This window comes from Corvus hawaiiensis, chromosome 26, assembly GCF_020740725.1.
Source record: "Corvus hawaiiensis isolate bCorHaw1 chromosome 26, bCorHaw1.pri.cur, whole genome shotgun sequence".
Classification (NCBI taxonomy): domain Eukaryota; kingdom Metazoa; phylum Chordata; class Aves; order Passeriformes; family Corvidae; genus Corvus; species Corvus hawaiiensis.
In genome coordinates, this window is record NC_063238.1 from 16,260,367 (window position 1) to 16,287,777 (window position 27,411).

The 27,411-nt window shown below is 38.1% G+C and overlaps 1 protein-coding gene across 5 annotated transcripts; it reads right to left on the reverse strand.

The window, feature by feature from the left end:
* Positions 1-964: 964 nt before the first annotated feature.
* Positions 965-27,123, reverse strand: SNX16 (sorting nexin 16). Of its 5 annotated transcripts, none has more exons than XM_048286821.1 (8): positions 27,049-27,123; positions 21,943-22,406; positions 17,695-17,781; positions 14,170-14,318; positions 9,479-9,548; positions 4,632-4,768; positions 1,590-1,706; positions 965-1,325 (listed from the first exon to the last, which is right to left on the reverse strand). In XM_048286821.1, the coding sequence occupies exons 2-8, from the start codon at positions 22,312-22,314 to the stop codon at positions 1,220-1,222; spliced, it is 1,038 nt and encodes a 345-aa protein (XP_048142778.1). In that variant the 5' UTR covers positions 22,315-22,406; positions 27,049-27,123; the 3' UTR covers positions 965-1,219. The 5 variants fall into 5 exon arrangements, with proteins under 5 accessions (XP_048142778.1, XP_048142777.1, XP_048142779.1 ...); XM_048286820.1 differs by lacking the exon at positions 27,049-27,123 and adding an exon at positions 25,522-25,925; XM_048286822.1 differs by lacking the exon at positions 27,049-27,123 and adding an exon at positions 24,209-24,322.
* Between the last annotated feature and the right edge of the window lie 288 nt (positions 27,124-27,411).

The following is a 27,411-nucleotide window of genomic DNA, read 5'->3' on the forward strand; positions in this document are numbered from 1 at the left end:
AAAAAAATTAAAACAAAACAGCATTCTTCCAATTGGAAAAGCATAATAAAACAAGGCACTTTCAGTAAATAAGTGAAGAACAGAAACATGCTGTATCAAAGATTCCACAGAACTGAGCCAGAGCACTGTAACAAAATTCTGCAGTAATGAACAAGTAAAATACAAAAAGGCACTACACAATCCTCTCCCTGCAACTCCCATTTCTCAACCAATTAGCCAACTGAACTTGGCACAATGGAGTCTTAATTATAAAGTGCATCTCCTGTTTTAATACATTTTGAAAAATAGGCTATACAACATAGGTACCAACATCCCCATGTGTACAATATATTGAAACAAAAATACACTGCAACTAGATTCAATCTAGTTATGAACTGTGCAGGAAAAAATATGGCTTCTTTACAAGTCTTTCAACAGCCTCCATATAATCTGGATATTTTTAAACAAACATGAATGCATTAGCAAGGTGGTAAGAGGTAGTGTTCTGAGTAAAAGGCAAACTTACAGATTTTATTGTTACATGGGTATATAACAAAGGTATCCCAGATTTTCAAAGCAGCATTACTGAACAAAAAGTATTACAGCATGCTATCTTGGGATGAAGATACACAGTGTTTTGGGGGTCTCAGATTAGTTCTTTCAGCAAAAATGACCATTTTACAATGTCCAACTATGATCCCATTTTGTAAGTACTTTTCTCTTGGTACTGGAAGTTTTCCTATTGCATTGCGTTAAAATTTCCAGAGAAACTTTCTTCAGCTTTAGAATTTAAAACCAACACGTTCTCCATTCCTAAATACAGACGAGTCCATTTCTATTTCAGCAAGCATTATTTTATGGCTATAAGAATATGAAAACACAAATACCAAAGAGATGAACACATCAACTGTGTCACAACAATGGCAATATATGACATATGAATTAGATGTGTTCCATAATTTGATGTGAAACTTTTGTCATTCTGCTATGCACACTATCTAAACTTTAGCTGATTTTAGCCCTTATTAGACTTCAATATATTAAATATATAAAGGCTAGATAAAAATTGAAATCAAAGCAGCATTGGGTATATCTTACATTAATAATTTGTAAGGATTTATGTAAACATTCAATATGTCCATTCTTGCTCTTTGCTGTAAATTCTTCACAGCTACTCTATGCTCTTACCCATGGATACATCCCAAACATGAACCTTTCCCAGGTAACAGCTGCTGCTCAGCTATTCCTCATCTGCGGTATAGGCTACTTCAGCAACTTCAATTTCTGGGACAGAATTTTCAGCCAAAGAGCCACTCCAGCATGGCTCATGGTTCTCTTTGTCTGAGCTGCAATGACAAGATCAGTAAGTGGAAACTGGTATGATTTTCTATAGCTATTTTATGCAAACAATCCACAAAACATTTACAAAGCTTTTTAAACTTATTGCTTATTCCAGATCTAAAATTATCTATCCTGAGGGCCTTTATGCAGCAGAGAGGTGCAGTACACAATGCTGAATTTCTCAGCTGTGCGGAATTAATGCAAGACCAAACATTTCAAAAAACATACTTTAAGAAGAACTAAAATACAAGTAGAATAATAGTATTTACCAGCTGTCCTCACCCAAGGTACCCTGGTCTGCTTCTACTGCAGAAGACTCCACCTCACCACTGCACTCACTTTCTTCTCCTGACATTTGACGAGTCATTTTTCCTAAAGATAAATCCCTACAACAGATAAGAACAGAGTACCACCAATCCATACAGCAAACATTTGTCACTGAAGAACTGTTTATTTCATTTTAACCTCGGCAATTTCTGCAAAAGGACTGAAAGTAACCTTTCAGTCTCACTCCTGCATGCCCCATTTCTTTTATTAGTACAGAGATGGCAGGGCTTGTACTGGGCAGCTATTTAAACAGTTTATTTGCTCCAGCTGCTTATTCCTCAACTAAATTCAGTCCTCTCAATCTCTGGGCCACCAAGATGATTGTAGGGATGGAGCACCTCTCCTATAAGGAAAGGCTTGGAGAACTGGGATTGTTCAGCCTGGAAAACAGAAGGCTTTGGGGTGACCTTATTGCGGCCTTCCAGTACACCTGAAGGGAACCTAAAAGAAAGATGCAGAGAGATTTTTTACAAGAGCCTGTAGTGACAGGACTGTTCCCCCAACCAGGAATGGCTTCAGACTGAAAGAGGGTAAGTTTAGATAGAATATTAGGGAAAAAAAAAAATCTTTATTGTGACAGTGCTGAGGCACTAGAACAGGTTGCCCAGAGAAGTTGTGGATGCCCCATCCCTCGAAGTGCTCAAGGCCAGCAGGTTGGATGGAGCTCTGAGCAACCTGGTCTAGTGGAAGGTGTCCTTGTTCATGGCAAGAGGTTTGGAATTAGATCATCTTTCAGGTCCCTTCCAACCCAGGCCATTTTATCATTCCCTGGTTGCATGACAATTTAGTACCTTTACAAAATTCAAGTCTCAGAGGAGTGTGTTTGACTTCAGGCAAAAAATTACAATCAGACTAAGCCACACATTTCTTGCCTAAATGGCAGAAGGATTATAACCAAAACACAGTCAGAAGGAAGACAGACAGGATGATAAAAGATTTCTCCAATAGTTTCTCAAGTTTCTCTGTAACTTTACAAAACCACAAACTAAGTTTCAGCGCATTGCATTTTCTCATTAGTGATAAAGATAATTTTTTTCTTAATGGCAACACAAGATAATGGTCCAGCTAGCTTGGCTACAAATGGGAATATGGTCATGAAGAAAGAGCAAAGAAATCCTTTTTTCCAAACCATTTCTCTATGTGGAAAACATACATCAAGTTAGCACTGAAAGCTGGGACTTGAACTGGAAACAAGAGCTTGTGATCCATTTTGTGTTTGATGTGATACTACTGTATTTCTTCCCCTTTTAAAATTGCTCTAACTACTGTTTTTATTGTTTTATTTTAATGCCTGCATTTTAGGTAAAGCCTTAGCAGTATTCTGTAATGTGACTACCGGCCTATGTTTGAGCCAAATCCAGCAATACACGTAAAGGCCTACAAGTCTCAGGACTCGTCCAACCGTCCCCTCCTACCTCACATCCACTGCAGGTACCTGGCCTTTGGAGTGTGTGGGTATAAGATGCTTAATTCTTGTTGGGCCATCAAATAAAAATTCTACTTCAACAAGGCCAAAGACAGACACATTTCTTTTGGGTTAATTTCCTATCAGACAAGCTGAAGTTCTCAAACAAGATCATAAGTTTACTTGGTAATTTTTACAGCTAGAAGTCACAGAAGTTATTTTCCATCAAAACTACTTGGCTGACTTTTAATAATTTTATATGTCTGGGAACCTAGCAGTGTGTTTGTGTATTTAAAAAACATCACCTATCCTTAGGGAACACACTAAAAAATAAAATCACTTTTTGCTATTCCTGCCTTTTTATTTTCAGTCACACAGAATTTTCTATCATGATGTTTTAGCCAAATTCAAGTTATTTAACTTTTCCCAACTATTGCACTGTTTAAGCCAGCAGCATGTAATAACTTTCTCATCAAACAGGGCAAGCATCTTCCAAATGTAATTATTTGCCTTCAGGAGTAAGCAACAAACTGAATATGGTATTCTGATAAGAATTTTCAGACAGCCACAATAATTCCATTTAAATCCTTTTCCAAAGGTAGCTCACTAGAACATTGTAAGGTGTGATTTGTTAGTCAACCTGGATATGCTGGACTCAGCAACCCTATGCGGTATTAAAATAGAATTTAATTTAATTTTTTTTTTTTAATTTCTTCACTGCCCCTGGTCCGACACACACAGAGGGGATGTTTTTTCAGCTGATCTCCTATTAGGAAGAAATTCTTTACTGTGAGGGTGGGAGACACTGGAACAGGTTGCCTGGAGAAGTTGTGGATGCCCCATCCCTGGAGTGTTCAAGACCAGGTTGGATGGGGCCTTGAGCTACCTGGTCTAGCAGAAAGTGTATGATCTTCAAGGTTCCTAAATAATTCTGTAATTCTGTGAAGTTCTAATGGGACCATAGGAATTTACTCTTTTGCTAAGGAAATGCTGCAATACTGACTCAGCAGCTCTAATGAGACACTGGATAGCACATCATCAATTCCTCAGCTTCTGCTACAAAATCTAGCAGACAGGCACCATTTTTCCCTTGGGTTTAAGTGGACAGTCTCTCATGCTATTTAAATTGTACCTGCAGCATCTCATTCCAAGCAATTCAGAATAAAGGTAAAGACATTATTACAGACACATACCTGCTTGATCCCTATGCTCTGTCAAAGCTTTGAGTACAGACAGAATTTTATAACTAAAAGCAATTTTTCCACTCATCTCTAGCAGCGCATTTCACATTTTCAATATTTCAAAAGCAGAACAGAATCTTGCTCTATCTTTACAGGACTTAAAGGATTAGGAAACAATCACAGTTACTTTAGAGGGAAAAGTTAGGACAAGTTTCTCAGTCATTTTTACTGAATAGCTTTTAGCCGGCATATGAGATAGAGCTTACTGAAAATATTGCTTTGTATGTGGTTATGTAGGGAAAATGGTTTCCAAGATACAGCTAAAGCTGGTGCTTGTGACTAGACAAGAGAAAATGCTTTAATGGAGATAAACTGAAACCCTTAAAATTTCTACATACCTAATTCTTCTTTCAACAGCATCAATATGAAGTTGCTTTTCAGTTAATAATTTCTTCAGTGATTCAACCTCCCTTTGTTTTTCAAGCAGTTCTTTCTGTAAGCGATAATTTGTTTCCTCCAGAGTTTCACAGAAAGCCTGAAAGACAAATTTAAGAGCATCTTGAATTTAACTTCAGTGGACTACCTTTATTGACTTTTCTCTTAGAAATATCAACCTGTAACAGTGTTATAGCTGCTTTTCTACAGATTGATTACTATAAAAAGCTATGCAAATTTTAAACTAGATTCTTATCTTAATAAAATAATGCTGCTTTGCTTTGAATGATGAATTTATGCTGAACTGCAATGCAAATACTTTAATCACATCGTTTTTGTCTCACAACAAGAGAGACTTTAGAAAAGTAGTCCCTGATTTTGAACCTTTTTGCCTATATCGATCATAAACTGAACTCCCTGCTCCCTTTTCTCATCATAAAGTTTTGTTTCCACATGACTTGAAAGTCAGTTTCAAAATACCTATATATTCCCATGATGCAAGGAATATTTGGATTAAGTACATGTTCTTTCCTTACTCAGGATAAAGACAAAGCTGTACAGTTCTGTACCAAACACCTGCTATAAATATGAAATCATGACAATCAGAGGACCAGTTCAAAAGTATTTTGAAGAAGTTTAATGGGATGCTGTGAACACTAACTACTCAGCCATAACAAATATGCTGTGCTCCTCTGCTGAGCATGACATGCATGTATCACACCCCCTGATGGATCTGACAGTGAGCAATCTCAAAACCTAATGTGAAGAGCCTGTGTCCAATGCAACATCCTGCAACTGAATGCAGGAAGTGACAGAGGCATTGGCACAGAGACTGCTCATCTATTACTGGAAAGCACAAGTCTTCCAACAGTAATGTGCAATTCTGATTTAATAATTTACATGTTCTCTATAAATAAGAGCCCCATGAGGGAGGCTTTCTTGGCTTAATATTACCTACAACTAAACACTAATTCAGAGTCTGCTGAATATAAACATTTTATACAAGCTTGGTTAAGAACAATGTTGTTAAGACACTGTTTTCCTGAAGTTTTAAAACAGGCTACGAACTTTAAGAATATCCTTTGCTTTAACTGAAGCAGATTCATGATCTTCAAAATGTTAAGTTTTCCTGTAATTATACAAAACAAACAAATGAGGAATTTTCAATTCAATAATCCTATTTTTTTCCATGGAATTTTAATTTATTTTATTGACACAGATAGCAAATTTATCTGTGTTGACAGGCACTTGAAGACCAGTCATGAGTTAAGCCATAGCTTTATTCATGTCTACTAGAGCCAAGAGCACGGGTCATGCAATTCGTTCTTCACACAGCATTTGTAGTGATTGCTTTAGCTATCACTCTGGTTAAGCAGTCATCCCATATCAGCCAAGCCAATTAAGTAAATTTTACTGCTCTTTGTAAAAATATTTAAGGTTGCTGGTACCGTAACTGAGAATTGGACATTATTTCCTTAAGAATGTAATTAAGTTTATTATTTCAATCTGTATTAATTTTCTCTGTTCTCGTTTCTTTTCTTCTTTGCCTCTGTTTTGTGAGTTCTTTTACTCAGAGTTCGAATTAAAATGCAGGAGACAGGGAGTTTATCTTTGCACTTAGATGTTTATTATTTTCTGATCTATAGCACAGCTGCACGGGATGTGCCTCTTAGTTAACAAGGTGGAAAATGGCCCCGAGTTCTAACTTCCAAGGTCTTTTAAGGTCCAGATCACCCAATTATGGAATGCCAATTAATTTGTTTTTACTTATAATCCAATAACTATTCATGATGTGCACTGCGGGTTTTTTGATGACCCAATACCAGAACACCCAGATTTGTGAAGAAGGAGAAAAGAAGAGCTAATCCACACCCAAAATCCTCCATATTGTTACACATATCCCAGAAACCTAAATTCTCTAAACCCAGGGTTCCAACTGATGCCTTTTCCTGGTCTTAAAATCAAGACTCATACATGGTTAGAAGGGGAAAAGGGATTTTACCCTGGTATTTATTTTAAGGATCTTTAGCTGCACACGTCCAGGTCATATGCATCGAGATGCACCTTGCTGAGCCTGTATGTGTTCTGGAGAGGACCTTGGGGTCTGGGGCACACTGATCCCTAGCTACGAAGCTTCTAAAATGTTTAGTCTCTTAGCTTGACAAACAAGTCCAAGAATGTAGGCAAAAAGCACTAGCAATACAGAAGTTGTAAAAAGGTAAGGAGAAAAAAATATATTCTGAAGCAGAAAAGTGAACCAAAGGTGAGAAAGGGAACAGTGTGTAATGAGCTATCTTGCTCTTTAGACAACTGGACACCTGGAGTCTGGAACAATTTTAATACCCAGGCCGGAATAATTTTCCCTGTAATTCTGAAAGGACAGCCGGGAGACAGCTTTGCTTCCTTCTTTAGTGGATATGAAACAGAGATGGCAGGGAAAAGATCTGTGGAAACAACTACCAGTATGACCAAAAAAAAGATTTAGTGAATATTTTGCCTACTTTTCTGTGATTAGATTTCTAGGCCTAATCAGCTTCTAATGGAGCAGGTACCTGTATCCCTCCCCCAAAAAAGATAAATGTGTTTTGGCAAGTCCTTGGAATATCAGAATAGACATAAACCAAACAGAAGATATCCGTATTTTGCATTATCAGGAAAACAGAAGATTTTTTTCTGCAATGCTTTGGATGGTAATAGAAAGGCAAAACAGAGTAAGTTTTCAGATAAGTTTAAAAATGAACTCCAGGAGTAAGTACATGAACCTCGGTGCTTTTCCTGTACAAGGCAGTTCAGGGAAAGAAAAAAAAAAAGCAACAAACAGCAAGGGATGGATATGGATGCTTTTAGCATGTAGGAGTTTAGGCTCCTAACAATCAGAATCAAGACAAAAACCATGACCACAACCATAGATTTCAGGTTGAGCAGACTTTAATCTCTTCTAAAACCTGCTTGGAAGAAAGAATCCATGGGAAACCACCTTGGAGGAAAGAGCCGTCTAGGAGAGCTATTCGGTATTTAAGGATCACCTGCAGGGTCAGTAAGTACAGCTCAACAAGCAGAAAGTCAAGCAAAGGTTGCAGGAGGCCTGTGTGGATGAGCGAGGATCTCCTGAGCTCAGACATAAAACACAATTCTACTAGGGGTGAAAGCATGGAGAGGTGACACAGGAGAAACATAAGGCTGCTGTCTAATCTTACAGGGACAGGATTATGGAAGCGAAGGACAACCTGGAGTTGAATCTAGCAAGGCATGTGAAAAGAAACAAGTACAGAATCAAGGAAGGAAGATGCAAAACCTTGGACTTGTTGTCTTGATTGGAAAGATCAGCCTTGAGTAATTCCTTCCCTGCATCCAGAAGGAAGGGCAAGACAAACTTACCTGCAGTAGGGGAAGACCAGGTCAGGGAACACTTAAACAAATTGGACGTACTAATGTCCATGGGACCTGAGAGGTTGCACCTTTTCACTGTGCTGGTGGCCAGCCACTGGAGCAGGCTGGAGAGAGAGGCTGTGAAGTCTCCTCTGTAGAACATTAAAAAGCTGACTGGACATGGTCCTGAGCAACCTGCAGTAGCTGACCTCACTTGAGCCAGGAGGGTTGGAATAGATGATCTCAAGGAAGTCCTTTCCAACCTCAATCACTCTATAATAAGGTGGGGTATCTCTTGGAGAATTTTACGACAGCTGTCTCAACAACTTTACAGAAATGGGCAATAGCTAAAACCACAACAGCACAGCTATTTTAATGGTTTGATTAAATTCCAGTGGAAGAATAACACAGATTTCACCACAGTATGCATGACTGAAATTTCAATGAAGAAGGCACTTAAATTTTTTTAATTATCTGAACAAATAATTACAGTAATTTTTAAAAATTTTGATCACCTTAAATAGCAATGATGCAAAGCAATTGTACAGAAATCAAATATGAGCTTGTGACACAAAAAACATACCAAATCTTTCACATGCACACAAGAGCCAAGGCACTCCTACATACATGCAAAATAAACTGGTAAATATAAATTTAGTTGAAGGAGCATCATTTAACATTCAGAATTTCTGCAAGCATAACAATGTATGCACAATTCTAAAACATAGTTTTTCTATAAAGCAAGAAAACTAAGATTATCTGCTCTAGACAGCCCTGATACAGCTCTGCATGACAGTGAAACTTACTTCTAATAAAGTAGGCTGCAGCACACAGTATTATTTGTTCAGTGTACTCATATGCACGTTGAAAGGACGCTGGTTTACAACACTACTTAGTTTTCTGCAAGAACACTATTTTTGGTGGTGAGAATTAATCCTTTAAGTACATTCATTACATGAGAAGGCATCCCTTCCCATGACATGGGTGTTGGAAGTAAATGACCTTTAAGGTTCCTTCCAACCCAAACCATTCTATCATCCTATGATTCTGTGATTTTATAGCAAGAAACATTTCCCTGCAAGACCGGAAGTCTAAGGTATAAGCATTGTAACAATATGCTGATTGTAAACTTATAAAATCTCTCCTTATATTAAGTAGTTGCCTTATATACGTAGTTGCTTTAAAAAACAAACTTCATCCATGGCTCATAAAAGGCAAGAAAGAAGATACATTTTGAGACAGGGATGAAGTGCAGCAGTCAAAGACGAATCAGTGTGCACCAATTATCAGACTATGCCCATTCTAGAAACAAATCCTTTTGTGATTTTTGTGAAAGAACAGAAACAGAAGTGTTTCATTCCATATCATTACACAGATCTTACAATATTCTAACAACACCTGCCTTTTGCATTCTGTTTCTATCCTACTACTTAGCACTTACCCTGCTCTCTTCTAGACTGTCAAAAGGACCCGGAGGATCATCCAGACAAAGAAATTCTCTCACTGCAAGGCTTTACCGAATAAAAGAGAGTCAATTACTTGAAGTATAAAACCAGCAACAACACTTAAAAATGATCACAAAATGGAGGTATTTCTTTAAATGACAAAAATTTACATCCTCAAATTTACTCCCAAGCATTCAAAACAACGTTAACAAACTATTAAGTCTCAGTTTCATGTGTTGACCAGGGACAGTACTTAAAATGTAACTTAGGAAGATGAGTAAGAAATTTTAGAACATGATTTTTCATGATTTTAAAAATTTTCATAAAATTTGTTGCTACATGACAACTGACAAGTTTATAATTTTGGAATTGAAGAGGTCTGAAAACTTCTCCTGGAGAAAAAGAAGTATTATAGGATGGATGAAAAAGTATGCTGTTAAAATCCATATGCAGATCCCCTCAGGAGGTATCAGGGGATTTAAGCATGAGTACTGAAACATTTTCATCTGTCTCCATTTTGCCAAGTTCATAATCCACTGACATATATACATAATTTTTATGTATACAGTATATATTTTTAATATAAATAATAAGTTATAAAATAACAGAAGACAAAATTAATATGCCAAGGATCTACTAAATAGCCATCTCTAAACACACATTTCAAACTAATGCATTCCACTTAGAATTGTGTAACATCTCTGTGTGTTGTTTTGCAAAGGCCAGAAGAAGGAAGTAGGTGTAATCCTGTGGTTTACTACAGAATATTTCAAGCCTCTGTCTCATTCAACCTTCCAAATTTAGATTACTTTTCACAGAACTCCTAAACATCTCCAAACATGTCCGTTCAGTCACCTTTTTGAGACTTTCCTGCTCGGTTGTATTCATTCTTCTTCAAATAACCTCAAATCAGAACACTGTATTCACAATTAATTAGCAAGTAGTAACTTAGGAGCAAGGCTGTGCTTACACTCACTACTGTAAATCTGTAGATCATCTCCTACTGCAATGAACGCACAAAAATGAAAAATGTGAATCCAAACTTAATTGCCTGTCTCTTCCTCCCACCTGGGTCCCATGGAAAGGTGAGGGCAAAAGGCAGTAATTTTCTGCCTTCCACTCATTCTCTCATTTGAGGTATTCTCAATGTACAAACACAAGAAAGGAAACTTTCACCTAGCTACCATCGTGATCAACCAGCTTCAGGTTTGGCAAGCAAAATGAGAAGAAATTTCTTTGAACACTAATCATTCATTATTCTATCACTTTTAGTTTTAAAAAGACTTTAAAGAATATTTATCTAAAATACACTGAGCATTTACTTTGTTGTTTCTTTACCTAAAATAGGCACCTGATGGCATGAACATTTATTTGCAGCCTACCTTTGCACTGAGAGTGGGCTCTGAACCTGCTCTCCCCTCCATGTGTTACACCTCTTCCTTTCATTTAACAAATAGAAGATACTGCCTTATAAGTACCACAGGGATCTTTTCTATCCTGAGACACAGCTTGCTGTACACATGTGCTGGCTGAGATCCCTGTCCAGGAAGGAGCCGTGCCAGCATTAGGGAGGGCAGCAAAGGGCAGTGCAGCACATGGGATCCCTGACTCCAAGCTGACCGAGTTCCTCCCTTCCAAGCTTCTTATACAGGGTGGAGACAGGACAGCTCTGTCATCTATAGAAAGCTGTCATCTATATAAAGATGATGCTTCTGCTTAGCGGGTTAAACTTCTTTCTCCCACTTCATGATTTATATGAAATTTTCTTGAACACATTTAACTTTGTGGGTGGATTTCAATTTGATCTTTCACTGAATCTTCAATACAATGCAAAACATGAGAAGAAGTCTATAAAACACCAACAAGTCTATAAAACACAAACACTAAATTTAGCATATACCTGCATATACCATCCTCCATTTTATCTTTAAAATACTTTGTGAATCTAGTTTTAATAAGAAACAGGTATACCAAATGTGGTTTCCTATCCCTGAAAGGCAAATTTCCCACTGTCAATACAGTACATAAAGCATAAAGAGAAATAAAACAGACTTCCCTACAAAGAGAAAAGGCTTTTCTGGTTTAGGTCTGACCCAAGCAGTTGGACTTATTTGCGAAACAGGAGAAGTAAATGGTGAGCTTTAAAGGAGAAAGCAGGGTCAAATGCTCACCACTACTCCTGTGTACAAGTATTAATTCTCACTAATAGTAAATTCATTCTCTGAAAAGTGGGTAAAAATATTAGATGGATCAAATCTCCCCCATTCTAATCACTTCTTGAGGACTTCAGACCTTCCATAGATCCAAACATTAGAATCGTATCAATATGTTATAAAGTTTATAAAAAAATTTTGTCTTCATGCAGAGCCCTACATGGACAGTTCTCAAAAACACATTTCAGTTAACCATCTCTTCATTAGCCAAAATACAAACTGATTCCACAAACGTTTTATTTTAATTCCTTTTTGTATCTGACAACCATTGCAGTTCAAAAGTTACAGTTTGGAGTTCCTTGCCTTAAATTATGACAAACACTATTTTGTCCAGTATGGTCCATCACTAAGACACAAACAAGCCAGCTGAAATGATGAACTAGCTGCAACAATACGAAGCATAAAGACTTCAGATCTATTTAAGCAACTCCATTCCACTCACTAGTGTGTCTCCAGCAGCATAGCAGAAGTTACATTTATGGACTATTAGAGACTGATTCCTTTTCTTTTTGGCACACCTATTATTGTGTAATTTAATTATTAGGAAGTTTTTAAACTTCTCAGCTGCATACTTCACCCACATAATCATATTTAATAGCCACTGACACAGAAACTCACAGGTTGAGCCCCATTTCTTTTTGAAATCATTTAAGCTTTGTCTCTGACATCTCACAACAAAGCTTTGCCACTCAGCATGACAGACTCCAGCATGACTATGAATCATCAAAATACTAACATTCTTTACTTACCTTCCCTCTTCTCCTTTGATGATTTCACATGCCCTGTTTAGCCAGCCCTTGCCCAAGACAACAGACTAAAGAGAACTCTTCTTGCAAGGAAGTTTTTCTGCAGCTTCACCTGTTCTTGCTTGCTTTCTCTGTACCTCTAACAGACACCTCCCTTGAAACTGAAAGCTGTGTTTTAGCACTGAACTATGTGGAAGTACAATTCAGATTCCCAGAGCAGTAACTTTTTTTTCCCCTTTTAAGTTCCTCTAATGATTTGAATGAAACTTTCTGACTATTGCTGAGTACTGAACTGATTCAGAAAACCAGTGGTATCAATATCAATAGTTATTTTCCGGGTTGCAAAAACCAGTTGAGTTTGCAAATCTGTATGGGTGTACTTACTGACATTTTGTACTTCAAGACACAAAAATAGACATTAGTCACTCAGTGCCTCAGGATCCTTTTACAATAGTTTGTGATCTCATTGTTCATTCCATTTTCCAGATAATTTCAAGATGTTCTGAACATCAGTGTCTGCAACTGTGATCTAACATTCCACAGGTACTACCCTAAATTTCCATCAATCCTTTTCCCCTTGTTTTTTAACCATTTTATACGAGCCCTGTCACAACTACTTGTTTGTTAGATTTCCCTCTACAGGAGACACTATAGCATTTTTATTTACCTGCTTACCACTTTGGGTTTTTTTTACTACAAGCAGTACCAAAGTCAGACTGATGTACAAATCCCTATTTTCCAGACTCAGCAGTTGAATGCCCTATAAAAACATGTCAAATGTAGTAATAGCCCTTCTACTAAAAAGTAAAGTAGGTATGAGCGTTTTATGGTCTCACACCACAGCTTGGCAATTGTACAATTTAGTTCCTTTAAAAGTCTTGAGGGAATTAGGTTTGCTTTAGAAAATTTCTTACTCTTTGTTTTGATTGAAGTTTCAGATGATGACAGGTCCTCAGACTCATTCCTCAAAGAATCTCTAGTACAGCAACCTTAACTTTTTTATTTCTGGTGCTGGAAAAGGTTTTAAAACTGCCCTGCCTCCAGCAAGTTGCCTACTTAAATTCTCTTCTGGTCTTTAATAAAATTATTTTACATTTCATTTGTCAGAATTACATTCTCTTAATTTTCCTGCTTTGGAAGAATCTCCCACTTTGTACGAAAAAAGATACTGTTGAAAGAAATCTTTGCACTTTGCTACTTAAACACATAATGTTTTTTAAACTATTAAGACTTTGTTGATTTGTGGTTTACATTTACTTATGTACAGGAATCTATAAAGGTACTCCTATTACTATCATGTCATATCAATTAGAAACCTGCAATTTAATAGACATTTTCAGAACTAACTGCATAATAGTATAGGTACTCTCCATTATGAAAGTCTTAACACTTAATCCTAGTATAAATTAACAATATAGCAATTCTGTATTAAACAGAGAGATGTTTTAGGAGTAAACATGGGATTATTCTAACATTTTAAATACTACAGCTTTTAGTTATGCCTGTACAATTCAGAATACTGCAATTCCACTTTTTTTTTAATGCTAAGATGGGACTAATTTAAAAGGACACTGAATAATTCACATAATGACCAAATGCACAACATGAATGTTACTGAGATTCCTCTCCACACTGCCCAAAGATACACTGCTGGAGTCTAGGAGTTTTGTAAGATGAGTATGGACAGGAAATAAGCCGCAAATGCACATGCAAAGTTTAATCACATACCAGTTAGCAATATCTTTGTGAGCTACTAGGTTCTGGAGGAATGCCTGCAGCCCCAGCTGTCGATCTTCCAAGAAGTCAGGATTGTAATTATCCTTGAACCAGCGCTTTGGTGGAAGGGCCAACCGAAAGCCTGGAAACATATCTTTTAGCTGAAATTGAAATCAAAGACAAAAAAAATTTTAAAATTTGAGAAAAATACTGATTTTGTCACAGGCACTGATTTCACTCAGATTTATGAGGTATTTCTGATTTCTGCTAAGTTCAAGCACAAGGTAAGTCTCAACCACAAGTATGATCCAAACTACAACTTAAACTGTGGGCACAGTTCTGTCACTTGCTGTGCTGCCTTATGCAATACAGTGCTTTGTATTTTTCTTCAAATTTAACACATAAAAATAGGAATCAAAACCTTTGCTTTGTTATTTAATGTCTGAGCCTGCTATTTAAAGCCTTTAAGACTGTAAACGTAAGAAAACTGTAAATAAAAAGTATCAGATGAATAATAATTTCAGTGGTATTTCTTCTAAAGTACTTGGGGATAATAAGTACTATATATATGCATATATATAGAATAAAACCCCACTACAGATCTACAACTCTGCCAACTCGTCTTTCTTGGGGAGCTACAAGAATAAATTACAACACTTGCATGAGGTACTTCTTGTAAAGAGTAGTTCTTTGTACACCCAGAATAATAAAATTCCAATATGGAAATATGGCTCAAACCCTAGTGACATGCAAAACTGTATTTCTGAGTTACTTAAATAGCAATGGGGTATGGCTGACATCAGGAATACCCAGAATTTTGATTTGAATTCAGGAATAAAATGTACAGGTGAATGAAAGCATTAAATTATACAACAAGGAACCTGTCCAATGGTGCCAATTATTTTTCTAGTATGCATGATAATCAAAAATACTTTAACACTTTGATTAAAAAAAACAATTATTCAAAGTGATGCTTGACAAAGAAAAATCTGGGAGAGGATTTACAACACAAAAAAGCAAATAGGTTTTACAAAATCTGGTATCTCAGCTGCCACAAGAATTGTTTCTTTTTCTGAATACAGGATCTAGCCAACTTCTGTCAGAGATGTTCTGCATATACCTTTTATATTAATATGAATGCTGCAGTGACAGAAAATGCTAACGGGTAGCTCTTTCACCAGATTAAGTTTTGGAAAAGTTAGAAGAGATGCTGCATTTCAAACAGTCTCTCGATGCACTTTAAAGGAAGAACCACATTAATTTATCACCTTTGCTCATGTAAATATTGCTCCACAGCATGAGGTGCTTTTTAAACATCACAAGTATTGCTTATTCAAATAGCCCGTGATAACAACTAGTTCCTTATTTACAGAATGGTTTATTGTCAAAGCCTTGCTCTTTATTACTGAATTTAATTATTTAAGTATATGTTTTCCTCTTACTGAATTTCATCTTGATATTAGACTCTTCTTTATATCTTTAAGTTTATCTTTGGTCCTCCAAAGTTCCTTCACCTCTTACCAAGTTATGATCAATACCATACATATATAAGAATGTATCTGAATAGAACAGAACCCATAGAATGCAACAAAACGAGTTCCTGTCCATTGTATAGAAGACCACAGATAACCATTGCTGGGAAAGCTTTTCAACCATACAGATTTCTGCTTAATGGTACTTTTACTTCTCTGGTCACATAGATCATGCAATTTAATTCTAAGGAGAGAGCACTCCTATCCACAGATTACTCCTTTTGTGGATGACGGGTGTAAGAGCCAGCTGCTGTCAGTGGACTAATTTTCAACAGCACAGTCCTGGAGCATTATTTCTTGAGCACTCCTTAGACACAGCAGGAAAACCCGTGGGTCAGACAACTTCTGGCCAGGGCTGCTTGCTTGGACCCAGAACCTTTCCTACATCACCATGTAATGCATTACACGTGTCATGTGAGTCACAGCCTTGGGGAGAAATGGCAAACTTCTTGGTTCTTAACACTGGCCATTTCATTACATGTTTTCAAACTATTAATACGTTACTATTTTTTAATTCTCCAGTATTTCCTGAACGGTGTTATGTTTAAGGTCCTAGAGTTCACATTTCTGTATTATAAAAAGTATAATGTCTTACAGACCAAACAGTAAATGGTTTAGGAGTATACTGAAAGATGAAAAAGCTTCAGCTAGTGACACAAATTCAAAAAATAGAGAATTTTCCTTTAAACAGAAATACTAATACCTGGAAATAATGCTAGAAGCCAAATATTTTTGCCAAAGATTTGATGGCAAAGACTAAGGGCTTCACTTGTAAAATTTAAATATTTATTCTAATAGCTATTTAGGCATTTTAATTTTTCAAACCGCTGATAACCACACTAAAAGTCAATGAAGGTAAGCCAATTCTTGACCTATACCTGACACAGCTGATCAAAATGCAAACTGTTGTCTGACTTGACTTCCAAAATCTGAGGTGAAATACCAAGATCATCATCTCAAAAGAAGTCAGGCTTTTGCCAATATCAAGACATTCCTCAATTTAAGATAGACTGTACTTAAGACAGGAATTCCTTCAGAATGAAATCTCTAAACTAATTCACATTCAGCAATTTAGTTTTAGACTCCACTGGTGTTTCAAAGGTAGTCTAGAAGATATTCAAATAGGTCAAACCAAGAACCCAGACAAATTTTTAAGTTCAAGTCCATTTTCAAAACTTCAGCCAAATTAAGTTCTTAGCTGATGAGGCACATTAATCCAAAGTTATAAGCTATTAAAAAAATCCCTTACTATGGATAAAAAAAGGGCGTGTTATAAGGTTCATGTTGAAACATGATAGAACACACTAGCAGAAAGTGTGTTGAACTGGCAATGAAAGATTAATCTTAGGAGTGAAGAGTGGACAAAGAAAAGTGCAATTGTTTCTCTACTTTTGATAGCCAAGCACTATTTACCAATTGTAAAAACCTGTGCTTTTCAGGCAAGTATTTCTTCCTTTCAAATATTCTAAAAATATTAAGCTGTTGACCCAGAATTCCTATTAATCTGGTGTTTCCTCCTTCATCTTTAAAGATCTGATATAGTATTAACTTTGAAGACACTGAAAACAACTGAAGACTGACCAACACACAAAGAACATATTTATGTTCATGAAACTTCAGTTTTATCATGAACAAAAGCAGAGTTTGTTACACAGAAAAGGACTAAATAATTACTGGATCATTCTCGCAAGAGAATACCAGCCCCTAGTTCTATTTCCATGAAGGGGATAAATATTCAAGAGTTAATTTCTTTTGTCATATAAACTAGGAATAAATATAAAGTTTGATGCACACAACAGCTTCAGATAAAGTTGTCACCTCTCCTTTACACCAGTGGTAGCTGTTTCATGTATCTTTGAAAAAATAAGGAATCATATTTTTCCAGTCATTAATACAGTATGTGTTTCACATGCATTAAAACCAGAAAAAATAGAAGTGACAAAAATACAAGACATGAAAGAAGTGAGGTAAGGTAGTTGAGAATTTACCAGCGTATAATTCCCACCTTGTCATTAAGCCTGGAGAAATCTGTGTACCGTCTGAAAACTACCCAGCTTTCCTCTGGACTTCTCTTTACCAGTATTTTGTATACCTGTGTGGAAAGACAGGAGTATCAGAAAAATGTGCAGAACTTCACACTGCATTGTCTGGAAGGATGAAATGATCCTTGGTTTCTTAATGAAACAAAACTCATGGATAAAAAAAATCTTAATTAGAGTAAAAGAAAACCAAATAACGATTACCAGTACAAAGAGTTTATATTAATTTCAGAATTTAAGAAAGAAGCTTCTGTAATTCCTAAATAGATATAACTATCTCTGTCTGTAAGAAAGAATTTATTGCCCTGCAGAACAAAAGTCTTGGCTATCAAAAAAGTAAGGGAACTGTGTTTTAGTGATCTACTTTAACCTTTGCAAAATTACAGTTTTACTCATTGATCCTTGAGGCCACTGCGTTTTTAAGATGACTGTTAATAATTAAGTACTGAGTGTGATATTGCTTCAAAATGTCTCATCTGACTTGCTTCACAAAGAAAAATGATGAGAGAATAAAATGACATCCTCTTCTGTATTTGTCTTGAACATTACGTTTTGTCTTTCCAGGCAAAATATGACTTCACTGGAAAACTGCATCAGAATGATTATACCAGCACTGTATAACTGAAGTAATGGATTCTTTGAATCAGATTTTGCAAAACAACAGCACAGCAGTACCATACTCCTACTTAAAAGCAAATGGATAAAGAAAAAAAACAACAACAACAATAATAATAATTTTCTAAAAATTACTTTTTAGGAGGCCTGATATTCCAATGCCTAAGCACAATGAATCTAACAACAAACAACTTCAACTGAAAAACATTAAACAAGTATTACTTTCTCCAATGTAAGGAAAGAGAGGCTCTGCAATTGCACTAGGTTAATCTTCCCAGTCTGTATGTAAAAAATATAATACAAGAAAGAAAAAGATATTTTTAGAATCATGATAAACAATCCCTCATGTAACCAAATTCTATTTAAAACCTTTTCTAATCCGTTACATAGTAAAATCTTTTCCAGTATTTCATGCTGTCATAACAGGTTGTCTTAGCTGATAAGAGTATTTTTCTTTTTGCAGTCCCAACATGTGATAACCCCAGTGTGTACTTCTGTACAGGTCTGAGACTATTTCTAGCAATTTTGTATTCCATAACATATTAAGTTGCAGATAGTTACAGAAACTGCAGATAACTATGGTGCAAATCAAAAGCAATTTTTCAGCAAGTACTTCTCTTATCTTTGTTTTAAACACAATTTCACTTTCAAGAAGAATCATCTGTGGAAGTCATGGATTGTGTCAGAGGAAAAAGTTATTAATTTTTAGAATTCAAGCTGTAGGACATGCTTGCAAAACTATGATTAACATATAATTTTTCTGCCTTGCATTTTATGTATAAATGCTTATCCAAATATTTTATTACTCTGCTGTCATACTAGAAGTATAAACAGTTTTATTTTCATAAATAAAATAAAGGATTAAATGTAAAATTGTGAAGACTCTTTGCTAGTACACAGTAAAACACAGAACAAGAAACTTTGGAATATGTGTGCAAATTGACTAGCTAATCAGTATTCTACTCTTGTATTCTACTGAAAGTTCTGCAAAAGCATTGTTTAAAAATATATATGAGAAAAAATGGAATAATTTCCAAGTAAACATTAGATAACTTAAAAACAAATATTCACCAATTACAGTGAACTTAACTGTAACAAGGGTGCAATCAACTTGTGCTTACTGGCCTCAAAATTACGGTCAACCCGAAACAAACATGTTTGGTTTTCCTGCCAAAGTTAGAAAGGTGGTTGGGTGTTTTTTGGCTTCTCTTTAAGGTTTGCAATTAATGAATAAGAACTAGAATATTACAAAACCACCTCTCAGTTCCTTCATACATGATCTGGGGTAAAAATCACAAATTAAGTCAACAAATTCACTTAAGTCCACTCAATCATGAATGGCTTTATTCTATAAATTAAAAAATCAATGAAAATACACCCATATGTGGTAACATTCTGTGGCTGATTCAGCATCTCATTATAATTTCTACTTGGCTTAAAAAAAAAAAAAAAAAAAAAAAAACAAACAGAAAAAAGGAAAAAGAAAAAAGTGCTAATTGAACATTCCAGGATTGTGAATTCACTTAAGACCAAATGTTTACAAAGAGATGTTTTTCAGCCTAGGTTTTCTCTCCCATAAGCTTCAGCAACCACATACTCTAACATGCACCAACATCTAACTCCTGAAGTTTGGACATCATTCAGCCTAATCAGATTCTTATTTTTGGGAATTATGAGATGCTACCAACACTAAAAAAGAATTCAGCAATTGAGTTTCCTCTCTTTTACAAGTGATTTTAATTCAATTTCCAGTCTTCTATCTCATTGTTTTAGCACTCCAAAAGCAACCCAAATTTCTAGGACTAATTACTTGCTGGCTTTAATGCACAGCAGCAAACTGTACAACATGCAACTGAAAACAAACAGTTAATTGTGTGCTTTCAGAAAATAACACAGCAATAGAAGTGAAATAGGGAAGAGCAAAATGCACTCAAGCATTTTACAATGGAGGAATGTTTCACTTCTTCTGTGACCTGGCCTTCCATATACAATAAGGAGACAAAGCTGTCATTGTTAATACAGAACACCTTACAGGCATACTGGAGTTTCTTGGCAATGTCTTCAAGAAAGACACAGAGGAGCTGGAACAAGCCCATCGAAAGGCAACAAGCTTGTGAAAGGTTTAGAGGGTAAGTCATGTGAGGCTGAGGGAGCTGGGGATATTTATCCCGGAGAAGAGGAGGCTCAGGAGACACCTTATTGCTCCCTACAACCACCTGAAAGGAGGCAGTAGCCAGGTGGGGGTCAGCCTCTTCTCCCAGGCAGCCAGCGACAGGACAAGAGGAAATGGCCTCAAGCTGCACCCAGGGGAGGTTCAGGTTGGACATCAGGAAAAATTTCTTCATGGAAAGGGTTGTTAAACATTGCAATGAGCTACCCAGGAAGGTGGTGGAGTCACCATCCCTGGAGGTGTTCAAGAAATGACTTGATGTGGCACTTTTTGCCATGGTCTGGCTGTCAAGGTGGTGATCAAAGGCTGGACTCTATCTTAGAGATCTTTTCCAATCTAAATGATTCTGCGGTATTTTCAGACTAATCCTTGTCCATATAACTATACTGATTGTAGTTTTAGTTTTGAAGGTTAATATTTAAAACAAGTTTTTTAATCTACATGTTAAAAAACATTCTGCTCTTCTCTTATGCTATCATGCACAAAGATGTTAGAAACTGAAAATCTCAGGAAAAGACAGGGTATCATTCTCAAGTAACTAAAAAGCAGCATTATTTAACTTTTTGCAAAAAGAACTTGATTTCCTTAGTATTTTAACTGTCATAAAGATTCTGCACTTCTCTAATCTAAAAGAAAACAGGAGGGAAAAAAGTTTGTAATTTCCTTCTCCTTACCCATTTCTGATTGATGTTGCTCATCTTAAGTAATATAATTAATAATCAGTAACGAACAGCTTCCATCAGTCCCACAAGCACTACAGTATTATCTCAAAGAAATATTTCAACCACACCCACAAAAACAAATGTAAAAGTGCACTGATACATTTATGGCATGGAAAAAAAATGAACTTCCAGCTACAGTGCACTTTGAGAAAAATCAATACAAACCAGTTAGGCTGCTGTTCTGGCACAAGAGATGGCATAAGTGACTTCTCAGTCTGTCTGCAGAACAGGTTTCCCCTTACTAGAAACTAAGCTGGGCAAGAAGTTGAAACCCACAGGTGTGCACTTTCACAGAAATGTTTTAAGTTACTAATAACTGCCAAGGGCAAACATCAAGGTTTCTTATCATGCATTTCAAATAAAAGACTAGATTTTATTTAAGAAGTTTAACTACACAGAACTTATACAGGTTCAATTTCACAAGGAATTGTAACTGTGCAAGGAATTCCTGACTTTTGCAGCAGAAGTTGATAAATGAAGCAGAACCAATTCCTTCTATTCCACATACACAATTGCAGGAAAGACTGCTTTCTAGTCCCAGTCTTCCCACCTGTGTAACAGGAATGACACTTCCTGTCAGGAAGTACTTTGAAGTTAAACCGGTAAACATCCCCGAACTGCAAGATTATTTGCCGAAAGACAATGCAAAGCACATTCAATTGTTATCTTGTCATTCCAGGATCAACTATACTATGCCCAAAACTTACAGTGAATTTTGCCCTTTCCTCCATCACCTCATAGCCCAGAATAGTAGGTGTGGATGGTCGATCTTCCCAGCTCCTGGAATCTGCATTCTGCTCTATTTCTTCTACAGGCTGAGCACAGTATTCTATGGATGTATCCAGACCTGTAAACTTAGTCCTAACAAGTGGACTGCTACATGCAGATGATGTGGAACCAATCTGGTCAGGCATGCTCATCTTTTTAAAACTATCAACTGTAGAGTCCTCCAGCTGTCCTTTTGAGGAGCTTGAACTCGTTGAGATGCTCCCAAAGGAAGAACTTCTTTGGTTTCTGTTTGTAAAGCTGGATGATGAACTTCCAATAGGAATAGGAACAGGAACATATGGTGTTGCCATCCTTCATATAAAAACCCCTCAGTTTTTGGTCCAGGAATTTAAGCTTCATTCACTGTATAAACCATTTTTTGTCTTGTTTTCAGGAACAGTACCTGCAATTAAGGACAGAAAATATTGCTGTCATTTTTAAGTCAAAGCAACACTAAGAGCTTTGGAAAAAAAATCTGTATTAGCTCTGAGATGGTACACAGCAGTATTGACGGTAAAACATTTCCACAAAAAATTTGGCTTTATATAAAATGGTGCTTTTCAGTTGTATCTCAACCATTTGACAGCTTCACAAGAGTTCTGTCTTCCACAGCTACTAAAATTAAAATGGCAAAGAAGTAAAGCAAGATTAAAAAAGAGAAAAATCCTTTTGTCCTTTATGACTTAAGTGTTATTTAGTTTTATCCAAAGAATCAACAATTTTTTGGCATATAAGAAGGAGTAGTTTTAGTGACTGTTTAAACAGTACAAAAGGTTTTCTTAGAATTGATTCCGTAAGACAGCCACTGCAGACTACGTGAGCCAAACACACAGGCAACAATACACACGACATGAATCAAAAGACATGACAGCAAACAACTTAGGTGAAAACATATTTGCATATTACACACCCACTGAAGCATAATAGGTCTGTGTTCAATGCAAAGTATTTTTTCAAAACAACTCTGTTTTATGTAATGCTGCAGACATTTGTCACAATGTTAAATGGGCACATTTTCTGGAGTCTGAATTGGAGCAGTTAAGTTTTACAACCATGCACATCAAAAGCAGGGTTGTTACAGCAGGTAGTTTTACCATTCCATAAGATTAAAATGCAAAAAAAAAAAAAAAAAAAAAAGTGTATGGAAAAAAGATAAATAAACAATTTAGTATTTTTTCTTCAACAAAACCATTTCAAACGGGTCTGTTGTGTGCACACATGTACATTTCTGGAAAAAAGCAAAATAAAATTAAGACCGCAGTATCAAACTGCCAAAACAGCACCATCTCCTCATTTTAACAAAGCACCCAAAGAAGAGCTCTTATAAGATGCAAATTAAATACCACCTCTTTGGATTAACAGGATTTGAGCCATGATCCATTTCACCCAGAAATAAACCAATCAACCAGGAGGCTGCAGGAAGCTGTGAAATGGGAAACCGCCAACCTGATTCACATCAGACAATCAATCACCTACTGCAGCAAAACCAAATGAGATTCCTAATTGCAAGGGTGAAGTGATGCTTTCACTCTTTTGCTCTAAATTAATCCTAGAGCACATGAATAAAGAAATAAATTTTAAATGAAACAGCACCAGTAAGACTGAAAAATTCTCTTGAACAAATTCCTTGAGTGAACAAAAAAACAAACTTAGTCATCTTTTCAGCTACATCAGGAAGACTTCACACACTCTCTGTCAGAAATTTCAGGTAACTTGACCAGGAGAACAATTTCAAACTGGCAGCGGTCTCTTGGGAACATCTCTACTTCACTGTGGAATGAGGCTGGACACTGGGCAGCATCTGAGGGCACTGAAATGTCAGTATCATAAACCCCTGCTGACTCACTTAGCTGGTCAGGGACGGGATTTGAAGTATCCAGCAGCTTCTGTTGCAGCACAGTCCTGTGCTTGGTTGTGTGAGTGAAGCCACAATTCAGACATCTGACCTGCTTCAGCCTCACTTAGTGTGAGAGAAAGTAAGTCACATCTGTCTCCGTGACAAGACGTTCTCCTGGAGCTACACCAGGATTTAAACCCCTTTTTTCACCCACATCTCAGTAAGAAAATATATTTTCTGCCTCAAACAATAAACTCTGCAATAATTTTTCTTCAATGCAAGGCATGAAGCATTGTCTGATACATTTTATCTAGCAATATTCTCTGAACAATTAAATATCTAAATGCAACACTGAAAAAGGTAACTACTTTTTTGCTTGCCACTTCAGTGATTCTTCCATGTTACCAGCATAAGGAATTGGGAGCATGCCCTTAAACAATGTCCCACCCAGCTATGTTCTTGGGAGGTGTAGGATTAAATTCCTGTAAACAGAAGAAGAACCTAAGTGAATCCACACTGCAAAAACTCAAACAGTCTATACATACAAAGTGATTATTCTCTGTTGCATGACTGGGAACCTGGAGCAGAAAATAAGCCCACATCTCAGGGAACCTGCTGAAGTTCACTCGGTAGTTTGTGGAATTTTAAGATGCAAAAAATACTTGTGCTTTTCATCACTTTACCAAACCAAATCCAAAACCCCACAATGACACTTTCACCAGTTACAATACTTGTGAACAGTGTCTTTCATAGAAGAACTTCTTCCTTTAAAGTCAAACACCAGTCAAGAACTTACTATCTTGAGCTGGTTTACTTACTATATATTACTCTTTAATGCACATCAATCTCTGAGCAGCTGTACCAACTTGGCAAGCAAGAGAGCTCAACACAGACGATCCTGAGGATAAAGCCCTTGGTGTTGAGAGGCCAACACCTACACCGTATGTGCTTCAGCAGCTTTCATTTCAGACCAGCTCTAATCTGGTACCACTGCCTGGATGCTTATTAGCAGCTGGACTGCACTAAACCTGCTCCAAGGGTACATTTTCTGGTTTAGTTACTTTTGTACTCTGCAAGGCCACCCCAAATTGTGAGTCAATGCATATTAAAGATGATGATGACACTATTTTCATCTGAAGGACGTTCTTGACTCAATTTGACACAGGAAACACACCCACAGACAAAAAAAAAGGGCTGATACTACCAGTGTCACATGCAGATTCCTGTAACTTTAAAGAGTAACAGAAAAGTATTCTTTGAGTAACAGAAACACCTGGTCAAGTGAGCAAATGGCACACTGCATCACTTAACTTGAGTAATTTTTTTGTAAAAAAAATTTGAAAGAAATATAAAAAAATATTACTATACCAGACTCACAAATACATCTATATTCATAATACAGATGTAATTCCATCTTCAACTGTAAAAGTATCACAATTTCCCAGTATGTAAAATATTTACATGCTCTGAGTTACAACAGAGTTCAAAACCACATCAATCTGCACTTTATGAAGGCTACTAAATATTAGAAAAAAATACAATGCTCAAACAAGGGTCAAAACCCTAGAATCAAGCCTTATCTACAAATATAGTTTACTGCCAATACATGCAATAAAAGGAACTGAGAACAATTTCGTTTAAAAAAAATCCTTTCAGACAAACCACGTCACTCCCTACTTACCTCGGCACAGGGAGGAGGGTTTATGTGCTCAGTTTGCTCCTACCCCAGCTGCACAGAACCAGCAGAATCATTGCAGCACACCAACTTTCAGAGCAAACCGCTCATGATACCTGGGAGATAACCCAGAGACTGCACTTTCTCGTCTAGCTATTTACTTGACTTTTTGCAAGAAATTTGCTTCCTGTTCGGAACCTGTATTTTGTTTAGTTTGATTCCCAGCTGTGAGTCAAGAACGAAAAGAAATGGAAGAGAACATTAGCTGGAAGCGCTGAACTGCGAGATCAGAAACAGGATAGAACACTCCCGGGAGCCCAGCCGTCACATGCTACAGAGCAGCATGACACCAACTTATCCTGGTGTTTACAGCAGGCACCTCCCTTTCTGCGGGTGAAGCAAGTAAGCTGCAATAAAACCACTTAAAAAGGGTTTGCGTGCAGCTTGCGGCCACCGCAGTTCCAAACCTTTTTAAACTAATGGCTTGTATATTCAGTGAGAAACTGAATAAGCCACGTGATTCAAGGATAAAAGATCAGAAACGAAGCATTCCTTGCTTAACAGTTGTAATTGGATTTACAAGACTTTTAGCTATGCAATACTATTCGTGATCTCGTTACACATGTTGTGCCTCTGGACAACGCAGACAAGCTGACTTCTGATGTTTATGGTGTAAGTGCAACTGAGGAATGTCAGCTGAAAAACAAGTACAATATATAAAGAAAGAACTTGCTGACTTAGGTTTCATGATTTCTTTGAATAATAATTTTGTGCCAACTTCAGCCAAGTTACCTAACAACATTTTTTTACTTGCTTATGAACTCAAAATGAGGGGGGGACTATTTCTCACACCTCACACACACAGGAGTAACTCCTGCCCCAAAGAGTCTATTACGGAATCAGAAACAACTGCAGGTACCTTGCTCCCAAAACCTGCACATCAGGGAGCGCTACTTCTGACGGTAACCTGACGGTTCTGAAACAGAGGAGAACCAAACCAGCCTGGTCGGCACCGCTGGGCAGCGCCCGGCCCGGCCCCGCCGCCGAGGGGCCGCGCGCGGGGAGCGCCGCCGCCGCTTTACGTAACTCCAGGGGCGGCCCCGAGCCCGCGGCACCGGAGAGACCCGGGGAACCCTCCCGGTCCCTCCGCACGGCTGCGGGAACCGGGCAAGAAACAAACACCTGGAGGCGCGGCGAGACGCCGCCCCTCACCCCCCGCCCGGGGAACGGGGCGTTCCGCCTCCGCCGTCCCGTCCCGTCCGAGCGGGACCGGACCCCGCGATGCCACCGCCCGCGGCCGCCTCCGCACAGGTGCGCGGGAGCTGCGACAGCTGCGCGGAGGCGGCGGGGGCCGTTCTCGGCCGGCGCGGGACGGGCAGCGGAGAGATACCACTCCCCCGGCCTTCTCGGGGCGGGCTCTCCACTGCCTCACTCTTTCCCTGCCTGCCTCCCTGGTTCCCGGTGCTGGCGCTCCCGCTGCCGGTGCCCTGCCCGTGCCCTGCCGCTGCCGGCCCACGCAACCGCCCCGCTCACCTGCTCCCGCCGCGCGCGCCCCGCTCCGCCGCGCCACCGCCGGCCCCGCCCCGCAGGGGGGCCGGAGCAGGGGCGGGGCCTGCCCGGAGCGGCGGAGGCGCGGGGCCGCGCAGGGACTACGAAGACCGGCGTGCCCCGCCCGCTGACGCGGCCTTTCCTTTCTGGTGCGCAGCGCGCGGTGCGTTTCGGGGCTTGTAGTGCTATGCGTCGCCGCCTAGTCCCCTGGGGGTGGTCTGCGTCTCCGCGCAGGGAAGGAAGGCGCGGGCGAAGTGGGAGTCTCCGCCTTCCTGGTTCTGGGGGCGCAGAAAAGCCCTTGGCCATAGCGAGGTGCAGGCTGTTAACGTGGTTTTACGCAGCCCTGCC

Coding starts and splice junctions, on each gene's coding strand:
- SNX16 (XM_048286821.1), bottom strand. CDS start 22,314: ATGGCAACACCATATGTTCCTGTTCCTATTCCTATTGGAAGTTCATCA. Junction 17,782..21,942: donor AGGAAAGGGCAAAATTCACT/GTAAGTTTTGGG, acceptor CTTTCCACACAG/GTATACAAAATACTGGTAAA. Junction 1,326..1,589: donor ACCTTGGGTGAGGACAGCTG/GTAAATACTATT, acceptor TTGTCATTGCAG/CTCAGACAAAGAGAACCATG.